The following is a 25,538-nucleotide window of genomic DNA, read 5'->3' on the forward strand; positions in this document are numbered from 1 at the left end:
ATTTATTCTTGAAGTCTCAGACTTTGGCCTTCTCTTCTGTCTTTCTTAGAAAATTCCTTTCTCCATTTTACTTCCCTCAGAGGATGGCCCCGGGGCTTACATTTTGGGTAGGCAACTCCAGATGGCTGACCCTGACTCCACACTCCAGTTCAAGACAGACTAGCATTTATAAATGATGTTATGTGAATGGCTGGCTGTTACTTCATGCTCCTTTGCTACAATTAAACTTATCTGCCTGTCAAAACTGGATGCTTTGTCTGATTTATCTCTCTCCCTGTGTGTGTCTGTGTGTGTGTACCCATCAATCTACTACCAGCCAAGTTTAAACTTGTTCTACTCTCATATCCAGGCAATAATTCTGACCTATCTTGGTTCTCTCTCATTACAATTCTTTCTGTTGATTGCTCTATCACTCTAGTACTCACACCTGGACCACTTTTCACAAAATCAAATATGAGGGGATTGTATGGACTAAAGCAGTATTTTTCACTGTGCTAATTAGACATCTAGGCCCATAGAGCTGCCTTGGCAGCTGCCCAATCAAACAGTAAAAGACCAACAGAGTACGATTCCAGCCCCAATCCCATTTTACTCTGAGCAGCTCCACCATTATCTGTTTTATGTGCAAATTCCAAGTATTATCTTATCTGAAAAAAACTGTGCTATTACCTTAAGGAATAAAAGTTCCAACACCACTTTTTGTGACTTTTTAAGTCCCTTCTTACCTCTAAAATTCAAATCCTGTGAAATACAGTAATACAATTATTAAGACAGAATTTTTAAAATTCCTAGTTAAACTTCTACTTATTAATATACATCTTTAGATCATTTCTGGCTCATGTAATTTAAAAGGTTTGAATAAATTTAAGGTAAAAATACATAAGTTATTCTGGATTTACTAACAGTCAACAGGGGGGGAGTGTAATAAGCCTCCAAGAGTCCATAGCATCTATGAAGAAGTAGGGAAACATCTCTAAGACAGCACATACCCTGAAGTGCATAGGATTTTAGCCTTTTTCCCAAATGGAAGTGCATTGTGATAATAGGCTTTCCATAGCCCACCTGTATTTAAGCAATGACTGAGTCGATGAAAAGAGAGTTCCCAGGCTCCTATGTTCCATGGCAATTTGAACTTTTGGGACTTTTCTTTATGCTTCATGCAACTTTGCAATAGCAAATAAACAAATAACAAGTGTCCATCTGGAGAGTGAAACCAGCTCGTATGGCCTTCAAGGTGTGGAAGACGGAATGTAGTACAGTGGGTTCTTGGCATTTAGGTCCGAAGATTAGATGCTGAGAGAAACCAGGCAGGAGGGGAACCTCGAAGCCATACCTCACAGTAGGGCCACAGAGGCTTTATGGGGCTTGAAGTCTTGGCAACTGATTTCTCTCTTCAAGTCTGATTACCAACATAACGTTTATGTACCTGATTAACTCTCAGTATGGGAATTCACTTCTCCAAGCTTTTTATTCTATTAATATATGGACTCTATATGTAAAGATGGGGCTTCCCAGGTGGCTCAGTGTTAAAGAATCCACCTGCCAATGTAGGAAACCGAGGTTTGATCCCTGGTCCAGGAAGATTCCCTGGAGAAAGAAATGGCAACCCACTCCAATTTTCTTGCCTGGAAAAACCCCTTGGACAGAGGAGCCTGGTGGGCTAGAGCTCATGGAGACACAGAGTTGGACACAGAGACTGATCAACAACGACAATATGTAAAGACTTTAGGCTTGATGGCTCAGAGCTGGTTTCACACTGGAAATGGGGCAAGTCTGAATTAAGATGCCCTAAAAGTGCTGCAAAATACATATTGGACTTTGGAGACTTAGTGATAAAAAAAAATACATGAAATATCTCTTTAATACTTTTGGATTATTATACATTGACTTAATATTCTGGATATATTGGTTTAAACAATATGTATTGCTAAAATTGGTTTTACTTGCTCCTTTTTACATTTTAATTTTGGCTACTAGGAAATTTAAATTTTTGTATATGGCTCACATTAAATATCTCTGGACTGGTTTAGATGCTAGAGGCAAAACTTCAATCAAGTTTCTGGTTTTACCACTTTTTAATCTCACCTTTTCCATTGACCTAGGTTCTTATATAATTCTGTGCTTCAAGTTTCCTCACCAGTAAAGTGAATCATACAATCTACTTTATTAAATAGATTTTGTAGAAATCAAGTAAAAATAATGCAAAGAACAACACCTGCCACAGTATAAGCACCACATAACTATTCATTATTCCTATCTCCAAACTTGTTTTTTTTATATTAAAAGGAGAATAATACTTCATAGGATGAGGTTGGAATGCAATAGAATAATGTATCATAGATTAATTTATAAATTATAAAAACTAGGTAAATATTGGTAACTGTTCATCTCTAAAAGCTAATAAATCTGTGCAATCCTGGTGGTCATTTCAAAGTTTCAGTCTTCCAGGATAAACATGAGTTCAGCTCTTATAGTCCTTCACCCCAGGGTATCAGAATATTGGCCTACTGTACATATTTTTTGTATTCTATTGCAGGCTATGTTCAAAATGAGTTTAATAAACAGTCAAAAAAAGTCAGGATTCTCAAAGTTGTGTATTTACACATATACTGGACATTGAACTTATTATCTTGCTAGTTTTAATACTGCCTAGTTTTTAAGTTGACTTTGGGCTTTCTAGAACATGTTATACTTTAGAATTATTTGAACATATTATATGAAAAAGTGGCCACAATATATAGTATGACTCCTGAGGGGAAGGACGAGACTATTCTTTAATTGATTTTCGAAAGTACCACTTGGAGATTTAGTAGGAGAAATAGATAGAAAAAGCATTTAATTCTTAGTTATGATGATGCTTTTAATGGAAATATTTACTCCACTAATAATTACTAATGCCTATTATATGGCAACCCACTCCAGTATTCTTGGCTGGGAAATTCCATGGACAGAGGTGCTTGGTGGGCTACAGTCCATGGGGTCGCAAAGTCGGACACTACAGAGCACAGCACATACACAGTCCTGAATTATATTTTACCTAAAAGGAAACCTTTGGCTAAAACCTGTATTTCTATCACTTGAAAATTAATGCAATTATTTTAGGCTTCCCTGATGACTCAAACAGTAAAGAATATGCCTGCAATGCAGGAGACATGTAGGGTTTGCTCCTTGGGTTAAAAAGATCCCCTGGAGAAGAGAATGGCTACCCACTCCAGTATTCTTGCCTAGGAAATCCCACAGACAGAGGAGTCTGGCAGGCTACAGTCTATGGGGTCGCAAAGAGTCAGACACAGCTGAGCAACTAACACACACTATATGCCAGGTACTATTCTAGCCGCCAGGGACACAAAGATAATCAACAGAATTTTGCCTTCATGGAGCTATGCAGTATTAAAAATATTGAGAGAGAAATTTAAATATCAAGCATGTTGTATATGCCCAAAATGAAGAGTGATGGCATCAACACTGTGTGGTTTTTTGTTGTTTTTTTTTTTTTACTTTTTAGTAAAACATCCTTCTGAACATAGTCTGTAAGTGGAATTAAACCTTTAGCCCTTCTCTTCACCAAATGTCAATGTATGTATGGTCTTCTTGAAACCCCAGCAGAAATCTCACCAATTCAATGCCAGATGGCATAAAAAACAAACCATTTATAGAAAGGATTACAAGTAGGCTATATACAAAAGTGCTGTCTCTGCATGAGTCCTAGTTTTTCAACTAAGTGCTAAGGATTGATGTGCTTAATTCCCATAAGAATTTATGGGAATTAACAGTGCATGGATGGAGGGAAAGAATCTTTAACTGGAAGGTGAAATCTTGAAGAGCCCCAAGATAAAAGTGCACATTTTACATATGTTGTTGATAAGAGCCTTTTAAAGTTAAATTTTAGAACTGTTTATGTTGTAAGTGGGGGAGCAGATTAAGCATGTGCTGACTTGACTTAACAGAGGCTGAGTGCATTATATACTGGAAAACATTTCCTGGGCTGGATATTTACAGACAAACTTTGTTGTTTTTTCTCTTGACTCAAGAACTTACAAGCTTTGTTTGGGTGTAGAAGGACCAATGAATGTGAAAATGTTTTATATAATGCTAATCAATAAATACAGCTAGACCTGCATACAGCGTGTGTGCTGTTTGCTAAGTCCCTTGAGTAATGTCTGATTCATTGCTACACTATGGACTGTAGCCGGTCAGGCTCCTCTGTCCATGGGATTCTCCAGGCAAGAAACTGGAGTGGGTTACCATGCCCTCCTCAGGGGCATCTTCCTTCCCCAGGGATCAAACCTGCATCTCTTATGTCTCCTGCATTGGCAGGCATGTTCTTTACCACTAGTGCCATCTGGGAACCCCCTTGCACACAGTATATATACCTGAACCAGTGAATAACTGATGATTAGAAAATTTTAGATTTTAAATGATGGGTTTATTGTTTTTAATTAACCAACAAGATTTGTTATAAAAAGAAATGCAAGGGATCCATAGTTCCATTGGAAGAAATCTGATAGTAAAGACCTGGAAGCTTTAAAATACTTCTCATTGTTAAAGGATTTAATACAAGTAGAATAAAATGACAGCAGCCCTGAAGCTATGTGCCACAATCCCATAGTGACCAGAGGAAACACTATACCAACTAAAACTGTCAGAAATTTCTACATTCAGAATTCTCAAATTCCTTAAAAAACTGAAAATAGAGCTGCCATATGACCCAGCAATGCCACTGCTGGGCATACATACTGAGGAAACCAGAATTGAAAGAGACACCCAGAATTGAAAATGTACCCCAATGTTCATCGCAACACTGTTTACAATAGCCAGGACGAGGAAGCAACCTAGATGTCCATCAGCAGATGAATGGATAAGAAAGCTGTGGTACATAGACACAATGGAGTATTACTCAGCCATTAAAAAGAATGCATTTGAATCAGTTCTAATGAGGTGGATGAAACTGGAGCCTATTATACAGAGTGAAGTAAATCAGAAAGAAAAACACCAATACAGTATACTAACGTGTATATATGGAATTTATAAAGATGGTAATGATGACCCTATATGCAAGACAGCAAAAGAGATACAGATGTAAAGAACAGTCTTTTGGACTCTATGGGAAAAGGTGAGGGTGGGATGATTTGAGAGAATAGCATTGAAACAGGTATATTATCATATGTGAAATAGATTGCCAGTCCAGGTTTGATGCATGAGACAGGGTGCTCAGGGCTGGTGCACTGGGATGACCCAGAGGGATGGGATGGTGAGGGAGGTGGGAGGGGGTTCAGGATGGGGAACACGTGTACAACCATGGCTGATTCATGTCAATGTATGGCAAAAACCACTACAATATTGTAAAGTAATTAGTGTCCAATTAAAATAAATAATTTTAAAAAAAAATAAAAATAAAATAAATAAATTTTTTAAAAAAAGAATTCTCAAGAAGGACAAATTTTTTACCTGAACCTAACATTGATCTGTATCTCTTACTTAAATTCCTTGCTCAAACAACCAGCAAGTACAACCTTAGCTCTACTCTACAGTTTTAATTGGGATCCAGTTCAGTTCAGTTGCTCAGTCTTGTCCGACTCTTTGCGACCCCATGAATTGCAGCATGCCAGGCCTCCCTGTCCATCACCAACTCCCAGAGTTCACTCAGACTCATGTCCATCGAGTCAGTGATGCCATCCAGCCATCTCATCCTCTGTCGTCCCCTTCTCCTCCTACCCCCAATCCCTCCCAACATCAGAGTCTTTTCCAGTAAGTCAACTCTTTGCATGAGGTGGCCAAAGTACTGGAGTTTCAGCTTTAGCATCGTTCCTTCCAAAGAACACCCAGGATTGATCTCCTTTAGAATAGTGACATGAAATCCATAGTCAAAAAATATTCCAAATATTAGAACTCTTGGCATGGAGCCATTTCCATCTCCACGTTGTAAGCCTGTTTACCAGCCCACTTCTGTACATCACAGTGACATTCAAGGAGATTGTGAGTAACAGCTAGTCCTAATGATTACAGAATTTTTAGGTTTAAGACATTTGGTATTTTGAATCTCTATAAACAAGACTCACAGTTTTCATAATTTATGCAAGAAATATTATTCCTCATACCCCATGGGAATGATTAATGACTCATTAACAATGGCACCCCACTCCAGTACTCTTGCCTGGCAAATCCCATGGACGGAGGAGCCTAGTGGGCTGCAGTCCATGGGGTCGCCAAGAGTCGGACACGACTGAGCGACTTCACTTTCACTTTTCACTTTCATGCATTGGAGAAGGAAATGGCAACCCACTCCAGTGTTCTTGCCTGGAGAATCCTAGGGACAGGGGAGCCTGGTGGGCTGCCGTCTATGGGGTCACACAGAGTCGGACACAACTGAAGTGACTTAGCAGCAGTAGCAGCAGCAACAATAGCTGTCCCAGAAAAAAACTGCTAAAAATCACATACCAACTGCTAATACAGGATGCCATGATTCTAGATCAGATAAAGAAGAAAGGTAATCTCAACCAAATTATATGCAGTGAAATTGTGTACAACCACTCCCAGGTCATTACCACCTACTGAAAGTGAGCTACCATCCTGTTTCAAGTTGCTGGAAGCAATATTCTATGCACTCCTTGCTCCAGATGTTACAAACCCTACATCAGTTCTGGCCTTAGTTCAAGCTAAGAGGACTTACAGGGTGATTTAGCTTTTTTATTGTATTCAATTAATAAGATGAGTCAGCACTACTGTATAGGAAAAAAAAACTCTCATATTCAATTCTAATTAATGCCTGGTAAAGGAGGGAAATGACTATCTTCTAAAAAGAAGACAAATAAACTGCAAGAAAAGATAACCCTGATTTTTAACTAAGAGTAATATCATCCATGTGAAGTCTTTTCTAAGTATCTAAATGGCCAGTTTCTGTTTCGACTCTTTTCCTGTCTATTCTACACATAAATATGAAAATCCATTTGCAAAACTGAGTAAAGAGTACTCATCATTTAAAAGTTTCTTTTTATATTATCAAGTTTTCACTTCTGAATTGATAAATCAGATTTAAATTTGTTTTCATGAGACACCACCATTATGACTATTAAAAAATTAGTGATTGTAAGTCTGAAGTCAGATAACAGCTAAATATTTTGTCATATATTGAGTACCAGATTAAGAGCTCAAAGCATAAATTTTTGCTCTTGGCTTATACTGCATGAGAGACATTGTTATTAAAAACCAGTTTGAAATTACTAAGAAGTAAGACAAATAAGGAATCATGTAAATGCTAATGTAATACAGCTAAGAAGCAAACAAAATTTCCCCAAACCCAGAGTAAATCCTTGGCCAAGAAAACTTTCTGCCCATAATACAAATAATTATCCCAGCCTTATTAAATTAAGGAAACATAGAGTTCAGCTGCACCTGTGTCACTGTTTTTTGTTTTTGTTTTCTTTTTCTCTTCTTTTTCTTTTGTGTCCTCCCCACAGTGCCTAGCAGAGCACCCTTCATGTTGTTGTTCAGTTGCTAAGTCATGTCGGACGCTTTGCGACTCCATGGACTGCAGCACGCCAGGCTTCCCTGTCCTTCACTATCTCCCAGAGTTTACTCAAACAGATGTCCAATGAGTTGGTGATGCCATCCAACTATCTCAATCCTCTGTAGCCCCCTTCTCTTCCACCCTTAATCTTTCCCAGTATCAGGGTCTTTTCCAATGAATCAGCTCTTCTCATCAGGTGACCAAAGTGTTTGAGATTCAGCTTCAGCATCAATCCTTCCAATATTCAGGGTTGATTTCCTTTAGGATTGACTGGTTTGATCTTGCCATCCAGGTGACTCTCAAGAGTCTTCTCCAGCACCACATTTCAATATCCACAATTCATAATCATCCATTCAACCAAAAGTATGGAATGCCCTCTATGTGCCAGATGTGGTCACCAGGGAAAAAACAGGGCAAAACAAGATAATGTCTGAACTCTCATATTCTGATGGAGACTGATGTTTACAGAAGGAATGAAGCAATATTGTGCCAGGACTTATTCTTATGTCCTTTTTAATGTAAAATTAGGTAGATATCACACACTTTTACCAAATGTTAACCAAGTTAAAGTAGTAAACGTGTTTATGAAGTATGGGAATTTTGGTTTTGTCTTTGTTTTATAAAATTATTACTCTGTATAGAGAAAATTACAAGGTGTAAAAAATTAGGAGAAATGAAAATGAAAGGGCTAGCCAGAAAATCATAATGCAGGACTGGAGGGTTAATATCAGAAGCTCTTAAATTAGAGTCTAAGGTAGCATTCTTTATTTTCAGCCATGCTTTAATGATGCCCATTTATCAAAAAGCTAAACACCACAAAAGCTTAAATAACGATAATCTGCTCATACCTATCATATAGCTGGTGCTTATAATAATGGCCTTAATGCACTGTATCATTGAGGTAACCTCTGAGTAATCAAAGAAAAGAATGCCTTAGACTTCTTGAGTTTTTTAAATTATACTGCATTTTTATTCTGTGAAAATTTATAATCCATATAAGATGTGTATGACTCTTCATTAACCTGAATATTAAATTACACTTCCCAATTCTTAATTATTTTATGAGCACTCGCTTTGCTTTCCTACCTTCCTCCAACACACACACACACACACACACACACACACACCACACTTATTCTCATGCTATACCCACATAGGTCACTTTTCTCTTTTACATGGTTGAAACTAACTCCATTAAAAAAAAAAAAGACAAAGAAGGAGATAATTTAAAATATTTTAATAGACTAAGGACCTTTGATCAAATCTCTAAAGTTTTACCAGACATGGTAGGGAAACTTGCATTTTCTTTCATTCATAGGATTATATTTAAATAATGTGTAGTAGAAGAAGAGTTTTAAAGACTTCCAGAAGAAAAAAGGCATACTATGCTTATTTAAATAACATTCTGTTCACAAAACATTAAGAGAATTCATTAAAACCTTTATCACTAACAGTACTGTCATTAATAGCAAAATAATTTCTGAGTCTGACCTTATAAACTGCTAAACCTGTGCCCCTCACTTGTTAATCCCTTTCAATCTGACTGGCTTTTCTGAAACTGCTCTCTCCAAGGTTGCTAATGATTTCCTTACCACCAGATCCAATAATATCTTCTAACTCCTCATCCTTTTAAAACCTCCTAGATACAATTTATACTGATGACCACTCCCTCCTTGAAATTCTTTTCTCCCTCAGGGTCTGTGACACTGGTGCTTCTTCCTTTCATTTTCTTCTAGCTCTGGTTCTTCCATGCTCCTTCTTGTTTCCTAAAGGTAGGCATTCTTTTCGCTTTTTAGTTTGTTCACAAAGAGAAGAATGGGCATGTTTGTTTACTTATTTAACCTCAATTTTATCTATCATTGGGCTTCCCTGATGGCTCACACAGTAAAGAATCTGCCTGCAATGCAGAGACATGGGTTTGATCCCTGGTTTGGGAAGATCCTTGGAGAAGGAAACGGCTACCCACTCCAGTAGTCTTACCTGGAGAATTCCACGGACAGAGGAGCCTGGCACACAGGGTCACAAGGAGTTGGCCATGACTGATCAACACTTTCCCTTTATCTCTCAAGAGTCCCACTTGGCAATGTTATCCAACAGTTAACCGACTTCCACCATCACCTACCTATAAGCACTTCCTGAATCTGCAGTCTTCACTTCCAACTGCATATATGACATCAGCACTTAAACGTTCCACCAGCATTTCACATTCAATCTGTCTAAAATTAACTCATTATCTTCCTTACCAAACCAGGCCCCTCTTTTTTAACTTTTGCTCCCCCACGTTAGGGCTTCCCTGATGTTTCAGTCAGTAAAGAAACCGCCTGAAAGTCAGGAGACCCAGGTTCGATCCCTGGGTGGGGAAGATCCTCTGGAGAAGGGAATGGCAACTCACTCCAGTATTCTTCCCTGGAGAATCCCATGGACTGAGGAGCCTGGTGGGCTACAGTCCATGGGTTGCTGAGTCGGCAGGACTGAGCCACTAACAAACACTTTCACTTTCACTTTCACTTTCCCTCTAGTTAATGGCATCTCCTAAAGCTGAAACTCCAGTACTTTGGCCACCTCATGCGAAGAGTTGACTCATTGGAAAAGACTCTGATGCTGGGAGGGATTGTGGGCAGGAGGAGAAGGGGACGACCCAGGATGAGATGGCTGGATGGCATCACCGACTCAATGCACATAAGTTTGAGTGAACTCCGGGAGTTGGTGATGGACAGGGAGGCCTGGCGTGCTGCGATTCATGGGGTCACAGAGTCAGACACTACTGAGCGACTGAACTGAACTGAACTGAACTGAACCTCTCAGTTATCCAAGCTCCAAAACTTAGAGCCAATTCTTATTCCTCAATTTCCTTTGCTTACCTATCTAATCATTTGATTTTAAAAAAGAAAAAGAAATGCAGCTTCTGCCTCCTCTTACCCTGGATCTATCCCTTTGTTTCTGTTCATTCTACCTCTTCTACTTCTAACCAGTTCAGGCTTCCCCTACATTGATGGAATTGCTGTACACCAATCCTATCTTTTAATTTTTCATTTCTTGCAAGATCTAGCATAGTGATTTCTACAGAGTAACATCAACAAATGTTTGTTGAATGAATTAAATAAAGGAAAAAGTTTTCAGAGAGCATGAAATTGTGAACAATAAAGATCAGAAAAGGTAAACTGCTAAGTTTTAAAAGCCTGGATATTAAATTGTGAAGAAAGGTCTTAGAGATGCTAACTTTAAAATTTTAAATATATTAACACTTGGTAGCCGGTTTTGTGACAGAGTAAAAAGAAAAATCTGACAAATGAATTTCTTTTATCATTTTGGAAAGAAACATGACATAGTCTTAATCCTTTAAAATTCCTTTACATTCTAAAGAAATTTCACTGAGGTATTCACAATTATGGTTATTCGAAATTCCAGAGGTATGATTTTTAAAATCTAGAGGCAATCTTTTAGGTACAGTATATTTTTTCATAATTTTGTTCCTCAAGCAGAATTCCCAAAGCCCTAACTTTCAGTAACTTAGGTGTCAGTATGAAAAAGGTCATTTTATTTTTTTGCCACAGATTAGGAGGTGAAAACCCATTTTTAAACTAGAAACACATACTCTCCTTTTCTGTTGGTCACTTGTTCTAGGTTAGTGAAGTTTTTTTAAAATAATCTATTAAAAAATGTTTCTGTACAAATATCCATGGTGAGAGTCATTCTTCTCAAGATAACTTCCAGAAATTTTACCGAAGCTTCTTTTTCATATATAGCTTTAGATTTTAGTAACACTTGGGGCTATCAAATATACACATTTTTAAATATTTAGTGACAGCTTTAAAATGGAGAGATAGTGCTTTAAACAAATGACTGCAAAATCTTTAGAACTTTATCCTAGCCTATCATTCTCTGCATTTGGGAAGAATTGTTTACTTCCTGATACACATTTTCACATAATGCATAGAATGAAAATCCTGCATTTGTCTATCATGAGATTGTGCATTTGGCAAAAATCTGAAATGTCTGATTAATTTTTAAAATTATATATATTTATTATAAGAACCAAATTAAACAGATTGCATCAGTCTTCCTAATCCACTGATCTATGTAGTAAATGTAATATGCCAAGAGGTTGAAAATTTCTACATTTCTTCAAACTTTTAGAGTTCTTCAACTGCAGTGTACATAGTATTCTGCTGTTTCTCTTTACTCTTAACCTGACAATCAATTTTTCTAAGTGTGGTGATATAAGGAATCAAAAAGAAATTAGCTACGAACAAATAATGTTATGATCTGAACAACTGAAGTGATAATTTTATATCTGAGAATTTATAGATGATATAAAACTTTTGACTATTACTGTATTAAATATACTTTTTAAAAAAACCCTGTTGGTGGAAGACGCAGACTTCAGTGTTTTCTCCAGTGGAGTTAATGAACTAAATGGAAAATATCTCATTAATTTCTTAAACCCCCTTGTGAGGCAAGAAAGTGACATTCTCATCTAACAGCTGGAAAAAACCAAACTAGCAACTGTAACTGCACTCAACTGTAAAGGAAAATAGTAGCTTTAATATACCCTGAGTTGTGGATATGAAAAAATACTACATACATGTAGTATTCCCTCATTTTTAAGGAATCAATACCTGCTTCTTAAAATTTAAGGAAAGTTAAACTCTTGGAACTTGGCTGTATACCTTTTTGCAGAGTAAATTATTGTCTCAAAGGCAGGCTGTGCAGTCACCCTTTAAATTAACTTTTAAAAAGTTTATCCCTAATCCATACAACCTAAGATTGTACATATCATGGATTTTCAGCAAACTTGTCATTTATCCTATAGCTTTTTAAAAACTGTAAAAATTCAGGAAATAATAACTCTTTGCAAAGTACATTGGGACAGTAATTGGGAAGTAACAAATAACAAATTGAATTGATTTGTAGTTCCACAGAAATGAAGTTGACATTTCACTTACAAGTTGCAAACCAATATATAGTTTTAAACACTTCTGAATTTCCTTGTTTTGCGAAAAAGTAGAATGTTTCACTAGAATGGAAATGCCCTCAAGTTATTTCCAGTACAGCTGTAGAATTGATTTTTCTAGTTTAAGGGAATGCCAAAGTTAGAACATACATACACACACACACACACACACGCACATATATACATACATATATATATTAATCATTATTTTTCTTAACTGGGTTTAGGACATGGCAAAACAAATCAAGAAAATATAACTTTGTTTCAATATTACCAACATAGGGCTTTGTGCAATGACTGTGACATCATGACAGTGAAGTATTCATTTTTAAGCTTTAAACCAGAGAAAGCTTTACCTTGGCATGTCCAATAGAAATACAATATGCAAATTAACCCATATTATCTGTATGCTGATTGGCTTGAGTTCCCCCGAATGTCACAATCTCACCACCCAGCAATGAGGTATTTTACTGCTGTCTGGAGATCAAATTATTGCTGTACAGAAGATCTTTATTTTTTCTGTTTCATTAACAGATTATTATAAAGCAATAAGCATGCAGGAGGAAAAGCAGACCTTTTAACTTGGGAATTAATGAAAGCATTTCTGATCATTTTTTTGGAGGTGGGGAATTGTTTAAAATCTTATACCACCCCCACAAATTCTTCTGAAATGGTAAAATAAGGAAATGCATGATTCCAGAGACATGCTTAAGCACCCAGGTGTCAGGCTATGTGCTGTCTTGTGATATCATCGGACCTTTTGAACGGGTGTAAGTTTTGTGAATCCTTATATTCCTAGTATTTTTCTTCCGTAAAAACAAAGGGGAGAAGGAAACTCACACACAACTGCTTTAACATTACCAATCTATTGGTCAGTTGTACTTGCAAGAAAATGAAAGAAAGGCTGTTGCTTGGTGGGGTGGAATGCGAGGAATGGTCATTTAAAATTTGTGTATGCCTGATTCTACAGTCATTTTCGTCAAGGTAGAATGGACATAAATCATTTTGCAGTTTTCCTCTGAACTTAGCTTCTCCCTACTTACCGCGCATCTGCGTGCACTGGAGAACAGATGACTAACAAAGAAAGGGCTACCCTAACCTGGTTTCCCTTCTTCCCCATTGACAAGAATTTTCCTGACTGAGCTTTTTTTCTTTTTAAAAAATTTCTTTTCTTTCTTCTTTCTCTCCTCCTCCACCGCTTCCCTCCCCACCCCACCAGCCCCACCCCCACCCCCACACCCCCAGCTAACCTGCAAAGGCAGTCAGCTGGAGAAATCATTAAAGAAGAAAGCTAAAAGAAGCTGCCAATGCTTTGGACCACCCTAAAAGAGCATGGGAAAAAAATGTTTGGGGAGAGCGGGGTTTCAGGAAGCTGAGGGCTGGGCAGGCACCCCCAGCACCGGGATGCGCTGCCCTAAGGGAAGAGGGTGGGACTGAGGTCCTGAACTAGCCTTTCCAAATCCCCACGTCCAATGCAGGGAGGGAAAAGTTCAGAAGCAGCCACAGGGGACAAAAGCCCGTTTTTACCAGTTCAACAGGACAGGACATTCAATAAACCCAGCCCGCTCTGGAAACGGGTCGGGGCTCCAGTTGGCTCCACAGAGGCAGAAGTAGCCCCTGCCGCCGCCCTCGCCAGGGCTGCCGCCGCCGCCGCGGCCCCTGCGTTACTGGGGGAGACGGTGCCGCTGCGACAGGGGAGGACGCGGCTGGAGCTCAAGGAGGCTCCATCGCGCAGGCGCCGCCGAGCCCTGCCTGGATGCTCAGTCAAGGCACTAAGGCAAAAAAAAAAATCAGCAATTTATAGAAAGAAGAAGCTATAGTCTGTCGGGATATCCAACACCAACAGGTAGGAGGATATACTCTCGGTTAAGTTTGGGGGGAGGGGGCGCACAGTGCTGATGAAACTGCAGGTTCACCGGGAAAGAGCCCTCCTTGAGTTTTTTGTGTGTGGGTTGTGTGTGTGTGTGTTTTTACAATAAACTGCATAATGGAAGTACATTCAGACAATGCATCTTCAGTAGGGCTTATTGAGAGCTCCATTTCTGGAAAGCGTTGCAAGACTGAGGAATATCGGACTGCGAATCACCGGGAAGAGTTCCCTTGCAGCACAGAAGCAATCTCTCCCCATCTTCGCGTATGTAATGCATGTCTCTCTCCCCCTCCCCCTCCTCCACCCCCCCCATTATAAATCCAGGGGTGGCGGATTTCAGGTTTCATAATGTTGCATGATGCGATCGGTATTTACCCGGGGATGTACCGGTGAGGAAATTAAAATCATCCAACGCAGTTTTGCCTGGGCTTCTATCAGCATATTCCAGGCAAGTGAGAAGTGGCAAAGGAAACATGCTTCGTGGGAATAACAGAGGAAACCGATTTCCCTGGTGGGGTTCCCAAACACCTAGGAGACAACATGCATTTTGTTTTAAAATGAAGCTACTTGCAATTTGCAACGAAGATTGTCAGTATAAATGGTAAAAGCTTAATTGCCCGAGAAATACAGGTTCATGTTAAATTCATTTGAAACCGGGCAGCCAGGGTTTACAAATGAAAGTGCATTATTCCTGTGGGTGTTTCCCTGACGAGTATTTACATTAACCATTTCTAATAATCATGTGGGTTTAAAAGAGAAAAGATTTGCCAGAAATGGGGGATGGGAAGGGAAGGGAAAGACAAAAGATTAAATCAAATCAAATCCTGGGACAAGTTCCTATGAATTTAGAAGTCTAATGTTGAAATTATGCTTTAAGATGAATCAACAAATATTCTTCTTATAACATGCAGCATGAAAAGTGGCTCTAGAGTTAAAAGATATATTTTGCAAGGGTTCATTGGATCCATATCAGCAGAGAAGCTGCCGGGAAAACACTGACAGATACTAACAGACCTCAAATAAATGTGGGTAGTCTCCTGTCTCCTATTAGCGATCTTGTAGATTCCATTGCAACACCAGTGATTAATTCCTAGACTGGCATATTTTATGCTTGGGGAACATTTTATTCCTTCTCTCCTAAAGGTGCCCAATCAAATGTATGTTCTTTTAAATAGGGACATTTTAAAATTCATCTAGCTCAGAAAACTAAACAAGTCAATTCTGAAATCTCAAGCACAAATACTAAACCAAATAATATTATTCAAAATTAAAACTTTATTTGCTTCCCCATAAATGAACAGCTCTATATTAGCACTGCCTGACATCATTGCTTGTTAACTTAAAAACTGATAGCTTTTTTTGTTGTTTTCAGATATTCTGATGGCAAATCAAGTGAAAGAAAAGAGGAAGCATGACTGCAGATCGGATCTGTTCTCTTTGTGGATTACATTTTCAGTAAAATGTATGGATCTATCTTTTCCTTGTTCTTATATCTAGATCATGAGACTTGACTGAGGCTGTATCTTTATCCTCCATCCATCTATGGCGAACTATAGCCATGCAGCTGACAACATTTTGCAAAATCTCTCTCCTCTAACAGCCTTTCTGAAATTGACTTCCTTGGGTTTCATAATAGGAGTCAGCGTGGTGGGCAACCTTCTGATCTCCATTTTGCTCGTGAAAGATAAGACCTTGCATAGAGCACCTTACTACTTCCTGTTGGATCTTTGCTGTTCAGATATCCTCAGATCTGCAATTTGTTTCCCATTTGTATTCAACTCTGTCAAAAATGGCTCTACTTGGACTTATGGGACTCTGACTTGCAAAGTGATTGCCTTTCTGGGGGTTTTGTCCTGTTTTCACACTGCTTTCATGCTCTTCTGTATCAGTGTCACCAGATACTTAGCTATCGCCCATCATCGCTTCTATACAAAGAGGCTGACCTTTTGGACGTGTCTGGCTGTGATCTGCATGGTGTGGACTCTGTCTGTGGCCATGGCATTTCCCCCAGTTTTAGATGTGGGCACTTACTCATTCATTAGGGAAGAAGATCAATGTACCTTCCAACACCGCTCCTTCAGGGCTAATGATTCCTTAGGATTTATGCTGCTCCTTGCCCTCATCCTCCTAGCTACACAGCTTGTCTACCTCAAGCTGATATTTTTTGTCCACGATCGAAGGAAAATGAAGCCAGTCCAGTTTGTAGCAGCAGTCAGCCAGAACTGGACTTTTCATGGTCCTGGAGCCAGTGGCCAGGCAGCTGCCAATTGGCTAGCAGGATTTGGAAGGGGTCCCACACCACCCACCTTGCTGGGCATCAGGCAAAATGCAAACACCACGAGCAGAAGAAGGCTATTGGTCTTAGATGAATTCAAAATGGAGAAAAGAATCAGCAGAATGTTCTATATAATGACTTTTCTCTTCTTAACCTTGTGGGGCCCCTACCTGGTGGCCTGTTATTGGAGAGTTTTTGCAAGAGGGCCTGTAGTACCAGGGGGATTTCTAACAGCTGCTGTCTGGATGAGTTTTGCCCAAGCAGGAATCAATCCTTTTGTCTGCATTTTCTCCAACAGGGAGCTGAGGCGCTGTTTCAGCACAACCCTTCTTTACTGCAGAAAATCCAGGTTACCAAGGGAACCTTACTGTGTTATATGAAGGAGCATCTGTAAATCTTTAGCCTTGTGAAACACTAACCTTCTCTGCTAAGCAAATGTGGCCTGTAGCCATTTCTTGAGAAGAAAATCAAGAATGGGATCAGCAGTTATAAGGATTTGGGCAACATTCTGCAGTCTTTGCAATAGTTCACCTATAATCCTATTTTAAATCTCAGAGTGATCCTGCTGACTGCCAGCGAAGGTTTGTAATTAAGAAAGGACGGAACCACTGCCCTAAGTTTCTTTATGTGGTTGAAAACTAGATAATGAAAGTAGCAGGTGCTAAGTATCAGTGCTAAATGCTGTGTATATGACTACTTATGAAAAAACATCAAAAAAAACCAATTAGCATTGGACATCTTAATAAATTAAGTTGACATGAGGTAAATGTGTTGATAAAAAACTAATTTTAGAAGTTTGAAGACTTTAAAACATTTCATACTATTTGTTTTGCAAGGACTAAAATATTTGGGGACTTAAAGTACTGTAATTCACTAAAGACATGCCATGAATTAATTGGATTATCACTTTTAAAAAATCGCCTTGTAAGTTTTGGGGAGCATTCCAAAGCAGTATATTGGTTCCAATTATAGTTTACTTTTTTGTATTAATACATTACTATTTCTAAATACCGCTTTCCTTATCTACTAGTGAAATTGCTAGCATCGAACTGTATTATGTGGTTTTTGTTGATTTGGTATAAAGTTTTTTCTAATTCATCTATATTTTATGAATACTAGATATTGGTCTGGGAGGCAACATTAATGGTACCAACCAGTCACAATTGAGCAGTTCTAATAATGCAGAATAAACACATGTTGCCTTAAAGGGTTATCTAGTATCTTTCATCTTATTTAGTATTGGAGCAAATTGGAGTCAAGGGAAACTGAATCAGTAACTGGTCATGGTCATGCATCTGGAAGTGCATGGACGATCATGTAACACTCTTTTTCCTTTTTCCTCACATGATTTGAAAATTAAGGTGCACATCACTGGGATAATGAAATTTTCTTCTGAGGTGTGCTACCCATTCTAGTGTGTTCTAAGAAGCAGGCGGTTGATGTGTGTTTATATTTTAAGTCGGCTGTAAGGGGAGACCACAGCCTTAGTATGACATCTTGCACAATTTGTGAAGCATTTATTCTACCGAAGGCACAGTCTTGTTTATATTTTCTGCACATTCAGTGTATTGGTCGTTTAAATTATTTCAGTTTTAACTTGTGAAAGCTTATAATATAATTTCTGGTATTTTAGAAATACATTAGAGTCTGTGAGTCTCATTCTTTAAGATACAGATGTGTGAATTTCAATATAAAGTTGCATTTGCCAAAATTTACTTGTGTAGCCTGTTACTTTTCTTGAAATAAATTTTACATTTTTGGCACTTAATTTTTCTTACCAGGGAGGCAAGCACAAAATAGCAAGACTAGCTCTATTACAGTTTTGTTTTGTTTTTTATTTTTGTAGCTACTTTATATTGTGGAACTGGAAATGCATGAATGAAAGGGAGTATAAAGCTGACAAATAATAATGTCTGCAAAAGCATTATTTGGTAGCTTATCATACTTATTTATTCTTACAAGCCAGAATATTTAAAGATGTAAACCTGCTTAGCTGGTTGGTTCAGAATTTTAATATAGATATCACATTTTAATTTGGGCCATGGTAGAAATCTGGGATTCTAACTATTTAACTTGTAAAAAGAATGGTTTATAATTACATTATGACAAAAACAGAAAAGTTGTTATTGCTTTTGTTCGTTTGGGGTTTTTATTTTATTTTCTTTTATTGGTACCTGAAAAATAAGATTAGAAATCTAGTGAAACAGAATTATTTATTGCTACAGTGTTTCTGTAAAGAACATCAATATAAATATAAGTAAGGAAAAAGAAATAATTGAAATATCTCAGTGATATATGCAGTTTAGCTCATATAAGGGCCACTCAAGCTATGATTTAATAAGCACTTTGTTTGAACTCATTTTTACTTTATATTGGACCTGAGACAAAATTTAATATACAACAGTGAATTGAATCTAGCAATAAAGACCCCTTTTTAGTACTAAAATTATTATCTAAAATACAATAAAGAAAATGTTATTGAAAGATATTCTGATAACATTATGTTTCCAATTCAAAAAGTTTACAGTGGAGACATAACTACCACAAGTATGTTTATAAAGAACTTTGCTGAGAGGTTCAAATATCACCAGCAATCGGGAGAAAATTCAGCAATGATTTTGAGGCCAGAGAGACCCGGTTTTCTGAACACTGGCCTCCTTTATATGAGAAAAAAATCTGAGGCATGGATTAAGAATAGGGAACTGGGGAGTCAACAGCAACAACCAAGTGGGGTTGCCTGATTCTACCTAGCTATCTGGAATAACACATTCCAACAGCTTAGGTAAGTGATCAGCTCCAGTGATCAGTGAACAATACTGAACTGTAGTGACTAACATTTAAGCTTACTCTTGACTAGCTTGGTATTTCAGGTCAAGGGGCAAGCAGTGGGTGAGATACATCCCCAGTTAATCATTCTATTTATAAGTCAATGAGTAATGGTGGCAATCATATAAAATAAAAGTCTGCTTCAGTGTCTTAATGACCAAATCATATTATCTATTTTGGTACTCATTGCAATATTCAATATTTTGAAACAGTTGTAACTGATTCAATTTGGAAATGTTACTAATCTGCAACCCATAAAAATACATTCCCACTGGGGAGTTCAACTTCCTTGTGAGAAAAACCTATTATCAATAATAATGTGTCCCTCTAGGACTGATTATATCTGAGTTGAACAGGCTTTAAATTGTTTTCCTTAATAGTGGTGATGTGTTTGCATGGATGTGTCTACACTATCTCATCTGGTTCCCTTTTGTACACAGTGGGTTTATTTGTGAGATACGTGGCCGGAGCTAGGCTTTCAGTTATAACTGTGAAATCCTATGTAGATATAAACTGAGGCAGAAGGAGGTGAGTAACTTGTTCAGTTTCTCATAGTGGCTCCATTTAAATAATACAAAATTAATCACAGTAATATGTAGTAGCAACAAGTTACAAGTGTTACAATAGTAAATGTTTCTAAGATGGACTTGGTAATAATAACTGTAAATGGACTGTTTTCCATTTTTCCTTCAGTGCCTTATCCCTTGTCTTTTCCCAGTATTCCCTGGGGTCTTTTATACATCAACTCCCTCAACTCAGAGGGAAGCCTCCCTATTCTGCTCATGTTTCATGTATATGAATCACTGTGCTGTGTTTTGGAACCCTGAGTTTCCAGTTATTAGTGCTATATACAAAGTTACAGCAAACCCTGAGTGTTAAAAGTTCTCCATGTCCTGACTCTCCACTTCCACTTAAGAGACATTTCAATTCCTTCAAGAGATAGGGAGGTGATGTTCTTCCATACTTGCACCTTCCTGCAACTTAGTATGAGAATGCCTGAGTAAAGTGCAATCAAAAGAAAGCACTAAAATGCCAACTCCCATGGTGCTCAAGCAAAGATAGGAATAACCCGTGAAACAGGTTACATGTCTTTCATTATGAAGGCATGCTACTCCTTCAATGTTTTTCTTATTCTTTACTGTAGATACAACAAAGCTCCCTACCTCACCCCCATCAGCTGAAAAGTTTATTTGGCCCTCAAAACTTACTTCTATTGCAAATACAATGAAATGTACAATTAGAGACATATCCTTTTCAGCTAAGTCATACAATAGTGAGTTGTGTTGCAATGGGAATTACTGTAGGAGAGCTGCAAAGAGAACCAAAACCCTTCCTTTCTGCATATTCACATTAAATATATTTACTTTGCTCTATTCTTTATTCCACATATAGCATAAACCATATTGTTATTAAAGCAGAACAAAAACTCTAGCTTATATTAACTATATGAAAAAGAAAATTTAAATGATGACAAATGGCAGTGTTTCAAATACTGGCTAAACACAAGGTGAATGAATGGTTCCCAGAATTATGGGTTATTTAAGACTCTAAAATCGTGTGAGTTTATTTTTCTATGCAAAAATGAATCACTTTCATGTTTGTTAATATTCTCTTTTAAATGCTTTTAATGGAAATTGCAGGGTCTACTAAAACAATTGTCTGTCGCTGACTTTTTTTTGCTGTTGTTCTTGATTCTAAGCATGCTCGTGTTCTATGAATTTCCTAATTTTCTCACAAGTTTTTTTTAATATTATATTAAAATGATGGAATTGCTCAATTTTGAGGCACAAGTTCAAAATTAGTCTATACAGTGGTTCAAACTAAGGTAGCATTTGGAAATGGCTGGATTATTTTTTATCATCAGTCGAAGCAGTCATAAAGGCTAAAGGGCTATTGAGAACTGGGGTGATGAAAAAAGATTGTTTGGCTAACTCATTTTGCCATTTATTGCATTGTAACAAGCTCTAAAAAATATATTTAAACCAAGAGGCTTTAAATTTATAAAAGGATTATATAAACAAGATCTTGTTTTTAAAAATAGAGAAGCAATTTTTCTGTCATCCCCTTTTGCTAAGGGGATGATGTCCATTACTGCTCAAAAAGCTATTAAAGCCAGTTTTCCTTGCACCAAATTAGGCAGTTAATACTGGGGCTGGAGCCCGTAAGGCCCCAGAGGAAAGTAAAGAGTGTGTTTCCTTCTGAGTGACTGTGAAAAAAAAAGGCCTTAAAGGAATCACAGGTAGTTTGGGGCTTGAAATTATTCACACCCGGCATTCTTTCTGGTACCTCATCATCCTCAGAAAGACACAGGGTCTTGGCTTAGAGGCAGAAAACAGTTCTTTTTTTAATCTGTGTGTTTGGAAACTTATAAATTCTTGATACAAGTATTAAAATTGACATTGTAATGCATGTCCTGAATTACTGGGTTTTGAATAGACAATAAAATATCATTTAACTTATATGGATGTTCAAGATCATGTGAATAATGATCATTGGGAAGTAAATCATTTACTGTGTCATGGGGTAAAGTTATTATATTATTTTAAAAACTTTAAAGCTGAACTGATAATTGAATTTCAACTAGCTAAAGGTAATTTGTTGTTTCTTTTCATAGCTTTAAGAAAGAAAAAATTGAACTAGATGAAAGAGAAGTTTATTTTTTCTCCTCTACCCAAAACAATGTTGAATTGAGAGATTTCATTTTCTTCAGGGAAAAAAGGAAATTTTTGATCATTTTTTGTAGGCATTTTTACTTAGATATAATTCAATTCAGCAATCATTTATTGTGTGCCTATTGCATTTATGATCTTGGGCAACTTACTTAACCTTTCTATGTCTCCTCAAGGGAAAAGGGATAATAGAACATACATCCTGGAGTTATTGAAAGGATTCAACGAGGGCATCCTTATGAAGCCCTTAAAAGGAAGTCTGGCATCTTAAATAAATTTTAATTTTTACTGATTCTCTCATAGTTCACCATCTAGCAGCAGAGAACAAATTATGAGACAATGTGATAAGTGCTGTAAGAGAGATATATGAGATAAGTGTAAGAGAAACACAGACAAGCAATTAACTCTGTGAAGATGGGAGAAGGAAGGTGAGATAGAAGAGGTAACAGCTGAACTCAGTCTTGAAGGATAATTTTAAATTTATCTACTTGACAAAGTTAGGAAAGCCATTTCAGAGACAGGAAATAATAAAATGAGGAAACTGTAGATCAACATAAGGATCCACTATTAATCAGAAAAGTTTAATGTGGTGTGGCTGAGCCTTTGGTGCCTGGAAGAGGAGGACCACAATGGCAAGGAGATTAAAAAGCATAAGATTTGGAGGTTCAAGTCCTTATTCTATATGATTCTTACTATCTTTATGATCTTGAAAACAGTTTATTAAACTCTTTGAGTCTCAATTTGCTTACCTGTAAATGGAGTAAGTAGCAGCAATCACAATATTTTTGAAGATTGTGCTTTGAAGATCAAAAATGAGATGATAATAATAACTATTATTAAGTACTTTGTGCTGAAGAAAGTTTTAAATACTTTTCATATATGAGTTCACTTGATTATCACAATAAGCAGATGCTATTGTAATCCATACCTTACAAATGAAGAAACTGAAGCACAGAGAGCTTAAGTAACTTGCATAAAGTAGTAATGGGAAAAAAATGGATGTAAAGTAATGAGAACAGCATGCAGCCAAGACTGACCATTCAGTAAATACTGGCTATTATTACTGTTGTTGCTTCTGTTATTGCTATTGCTATTGTTCATTTTAACAAAATAACTGTAAAAGGTTAAAGATTAATGGGAGCTGAAATAACTGAGCAGGAACAGAGTTCCAGCCCTCAGACTTCACCTCCACTTTGCTATTCTCCTTCTTGCTCCACTAAGGGAAGCAAAGAGTAGACAGTAACTAAGCCCTCTCTACTCTCACATAGGCTCATATTACCAAAGAAACCAGAGAATCCATCTAATCTTTCATATGACTGCTTAGAATAACACTGCTCATATTATATCACTCAAATTTTGAAAGTGGGCTACACAACTCATACCATATAGAGAGTTTTACCTGCATCTAGCTCATATTCTTCAGTCTTAAATCAGTTTTGTCACATTTTATATAAAGTTGAGATTTTAAAGGGATGGTTATTCTGGCTGGGTAAAATTTTTTCATGAAGTCCATTATCTAGTCTCCCTTTAAAGGCCAACTTTCAGGATCACCATTCCCATGTCCCAACTACTTACACTTACTTTCCTGAAATCTCTCCAAAGCCTTCTGTAACTAGCATTCATAACTATACGTGGTAAAGGAATGATTAATGGAGAATATAATGGCAGAACTGCAAGTCCTGCCCACTTGACATTCATGCATCCACATGGTCCTCACACTGTTATAAACTATTGACTCATAGTCCTGTATTTACATACCTGGCCATCCTTCACTGAATTTTCTAAAGCTGTTGTTTTGCCCATTTGAGCCCCCCGACATCCATCCCAATTCAACTCATTCTTTATATTTGATCTCTTACTTAGATGATTTCATCTTCTAAAGTGACAGCCACTGCCATACCGCCACTCCAGTTTGCTCATGTTTGTGGTCTCAGTAAACACAGTTTCTATATAATTATCCTGTACATGTAGAAAAGGGTGCTGGCCTGGGTGTCAAGAACTGAGTTGCTGAGTAGCTGTAGACCATGGTCTATTCACTTGACCTCTTAGTTCCCTCAATTGTATAGCAAAGTCATTGATCTCTAAAATTCCTCCAGCTTAGACAAATCTGTGGTGTATCCATTTGGGTCACCTGGGTCCCCAGGAGATTAACAGCATGGTTATTTCAAATATAGCTTCCCACTGCTGACACTGGTCCACTGACAGTCATTCCTTACATACAATATTTCAACTAACTAGGTTCCTATCTAAGCAGTTATAGGCCCAAACTGATCCCAGATTGTCAGTATCAATGCTGGAGAATATCAATAGTAGAATCTTATCAATATAGAATTTTATCAATATTAAAATTCTCTTTTACCAGGCCTCTGCTTTATTCATGTGCTAACTTCATAACAGCACTTTTAATTTTAATCAGACAGGCTTGATGTCCTGCTTCCATTTCAAATGACCAAATTATGGATATTTGTGCCCTGTTATTCCTTTTTATGTTCTATTCTCAACTATAAATAATTCATAAATTTCTTTTAGAGGGCACTGCATTTGTTTCAAGTTCCTGTTTCAAATATATGAAACAAAATTTAGGAAGATAACTTAGTTTTCCTCCACCGTTTGTGATTACAGAATGATCTATCGTTGAACAGTTACTTAATAAGCACCTATTGTGTACAACTAGTTGCACTGTGTGCTTTACAGATCTTATAATTGAATCTAATATGGCTGAGGTTTTAGTCTTAAAGACTTGTGAAATGAACACAAACCTGGTTTTCCTTTTGTAGTTGTTTTTGCTATGTTTTACATGCATGAAAACACTGGCTTTTAATTTCAACCCACTACAAAAGTGTTTTGCTATTATTTTAATCACATCCTAGGCTTAAGTTTAAATGGCTATAATTAACAATGCATTTTAAATTTACAATTTCTGATTTTCAGGAACAAAAGTGACTTAGTTATACATCCATTTTTATATCTTTTGAATCTACAGGGTTGTTGACTTGTAAGAGAATAAACTAGAAAGAGATATTATTCTACCTTGGTAGAAAATTTTTAGCCACTAATAAAGAATTTGGTAGTAGCAAGGGAAAATATTCATGAGTGCTAGAATTCATAACTCAGAGAAACAAATGTTCCTATTTTTACATGCTCCTGATATACACAACTTGCATTGGGATTCTGTACAATTATTGCATCAGTGCTTTTAAATATGATGCCACTCTGTTCCCTGATGCAGAAAGAACCTGTGTTCTTCTCTGTGGTGCTATTATTTGTTATGCCTGGAAGGTCTTGAGCATTTTCTGCAGTGCCAGAGCTCCAGTGCTCTGTATGTCCATCATGGGCATGAAAAACTATCACTTTTAGGAAGAAAAATAGCAAGAGAGAAAGACATTTCTTACTATATTGAGCTTTGCTGAGGAATATTTGTTCTCTGTTATAATTTT

General features: G+C 37.3%; 1 protein-coding gene across 4 annotated transcripts; it reads left to right on the plus strand.

The window, feature by feature from the left end:
* The first annotated feature begins 14,192 nt into the window (after window positions 1-14,192).
* GPR85 (G protein-coupled receptor 85) lies at window positions 14,193-21,891 on the plus strand. Of its 4 annotated transcripts, XR_003589167.3 has the most exons (4): window positions 14,193-14,307; window positions 14,480-14,595; window positions 15,704-15,793; window positions 16,905-21,891. XR_003589167.3 is itself a non-coding variant. In XM_004007877.5 (3 exons), exon 3 carries the CDS (start codon window positions 15,874-15,876, stop codon window positions 16,984-16,986), a length of 1,113 nt encoding a protein of 370 aa, XP_004007926.1. In that variant the 5' UTR covers window positions 14,193-14,307; window positions 14,480-14,595; window positions 15,704-15,873; the 3' UTR covers window positions 16,987-21,891. The 4 variants fall into 4 exon arrangements, 3 of the variants coding, with proteins under 3 accessions (XP_004007926.1, XP_012032164.1, XP_012032165.1); XM_004007877.5 differs by having other exon boundaries at window positions 15,704-21,891; XM_012176774.4 differs by having other exon boundaries at window positions 14,483-14,595; window positions 15,704-21,891.
* Window positions 21,892-25,538: the final 3,647 nt, after the last annotated feature.

This window comes from Ovis aries, chromosome 4 (genome assembly GCF_016772045.2).
Source record: "Ovis aries strain OAR_USU_Benz2616 breed Rambouillet chromosome 4, ARS-UI_Ramb_v3.0, whole genome shotgun sequence".
In the NCBI taxonomy this organism is placed as follows: Eukaryota; Metazoa; Chordata; class Mammalia; order Artiodactyla; family Bovidae; genus Ovis; species Ovis aries.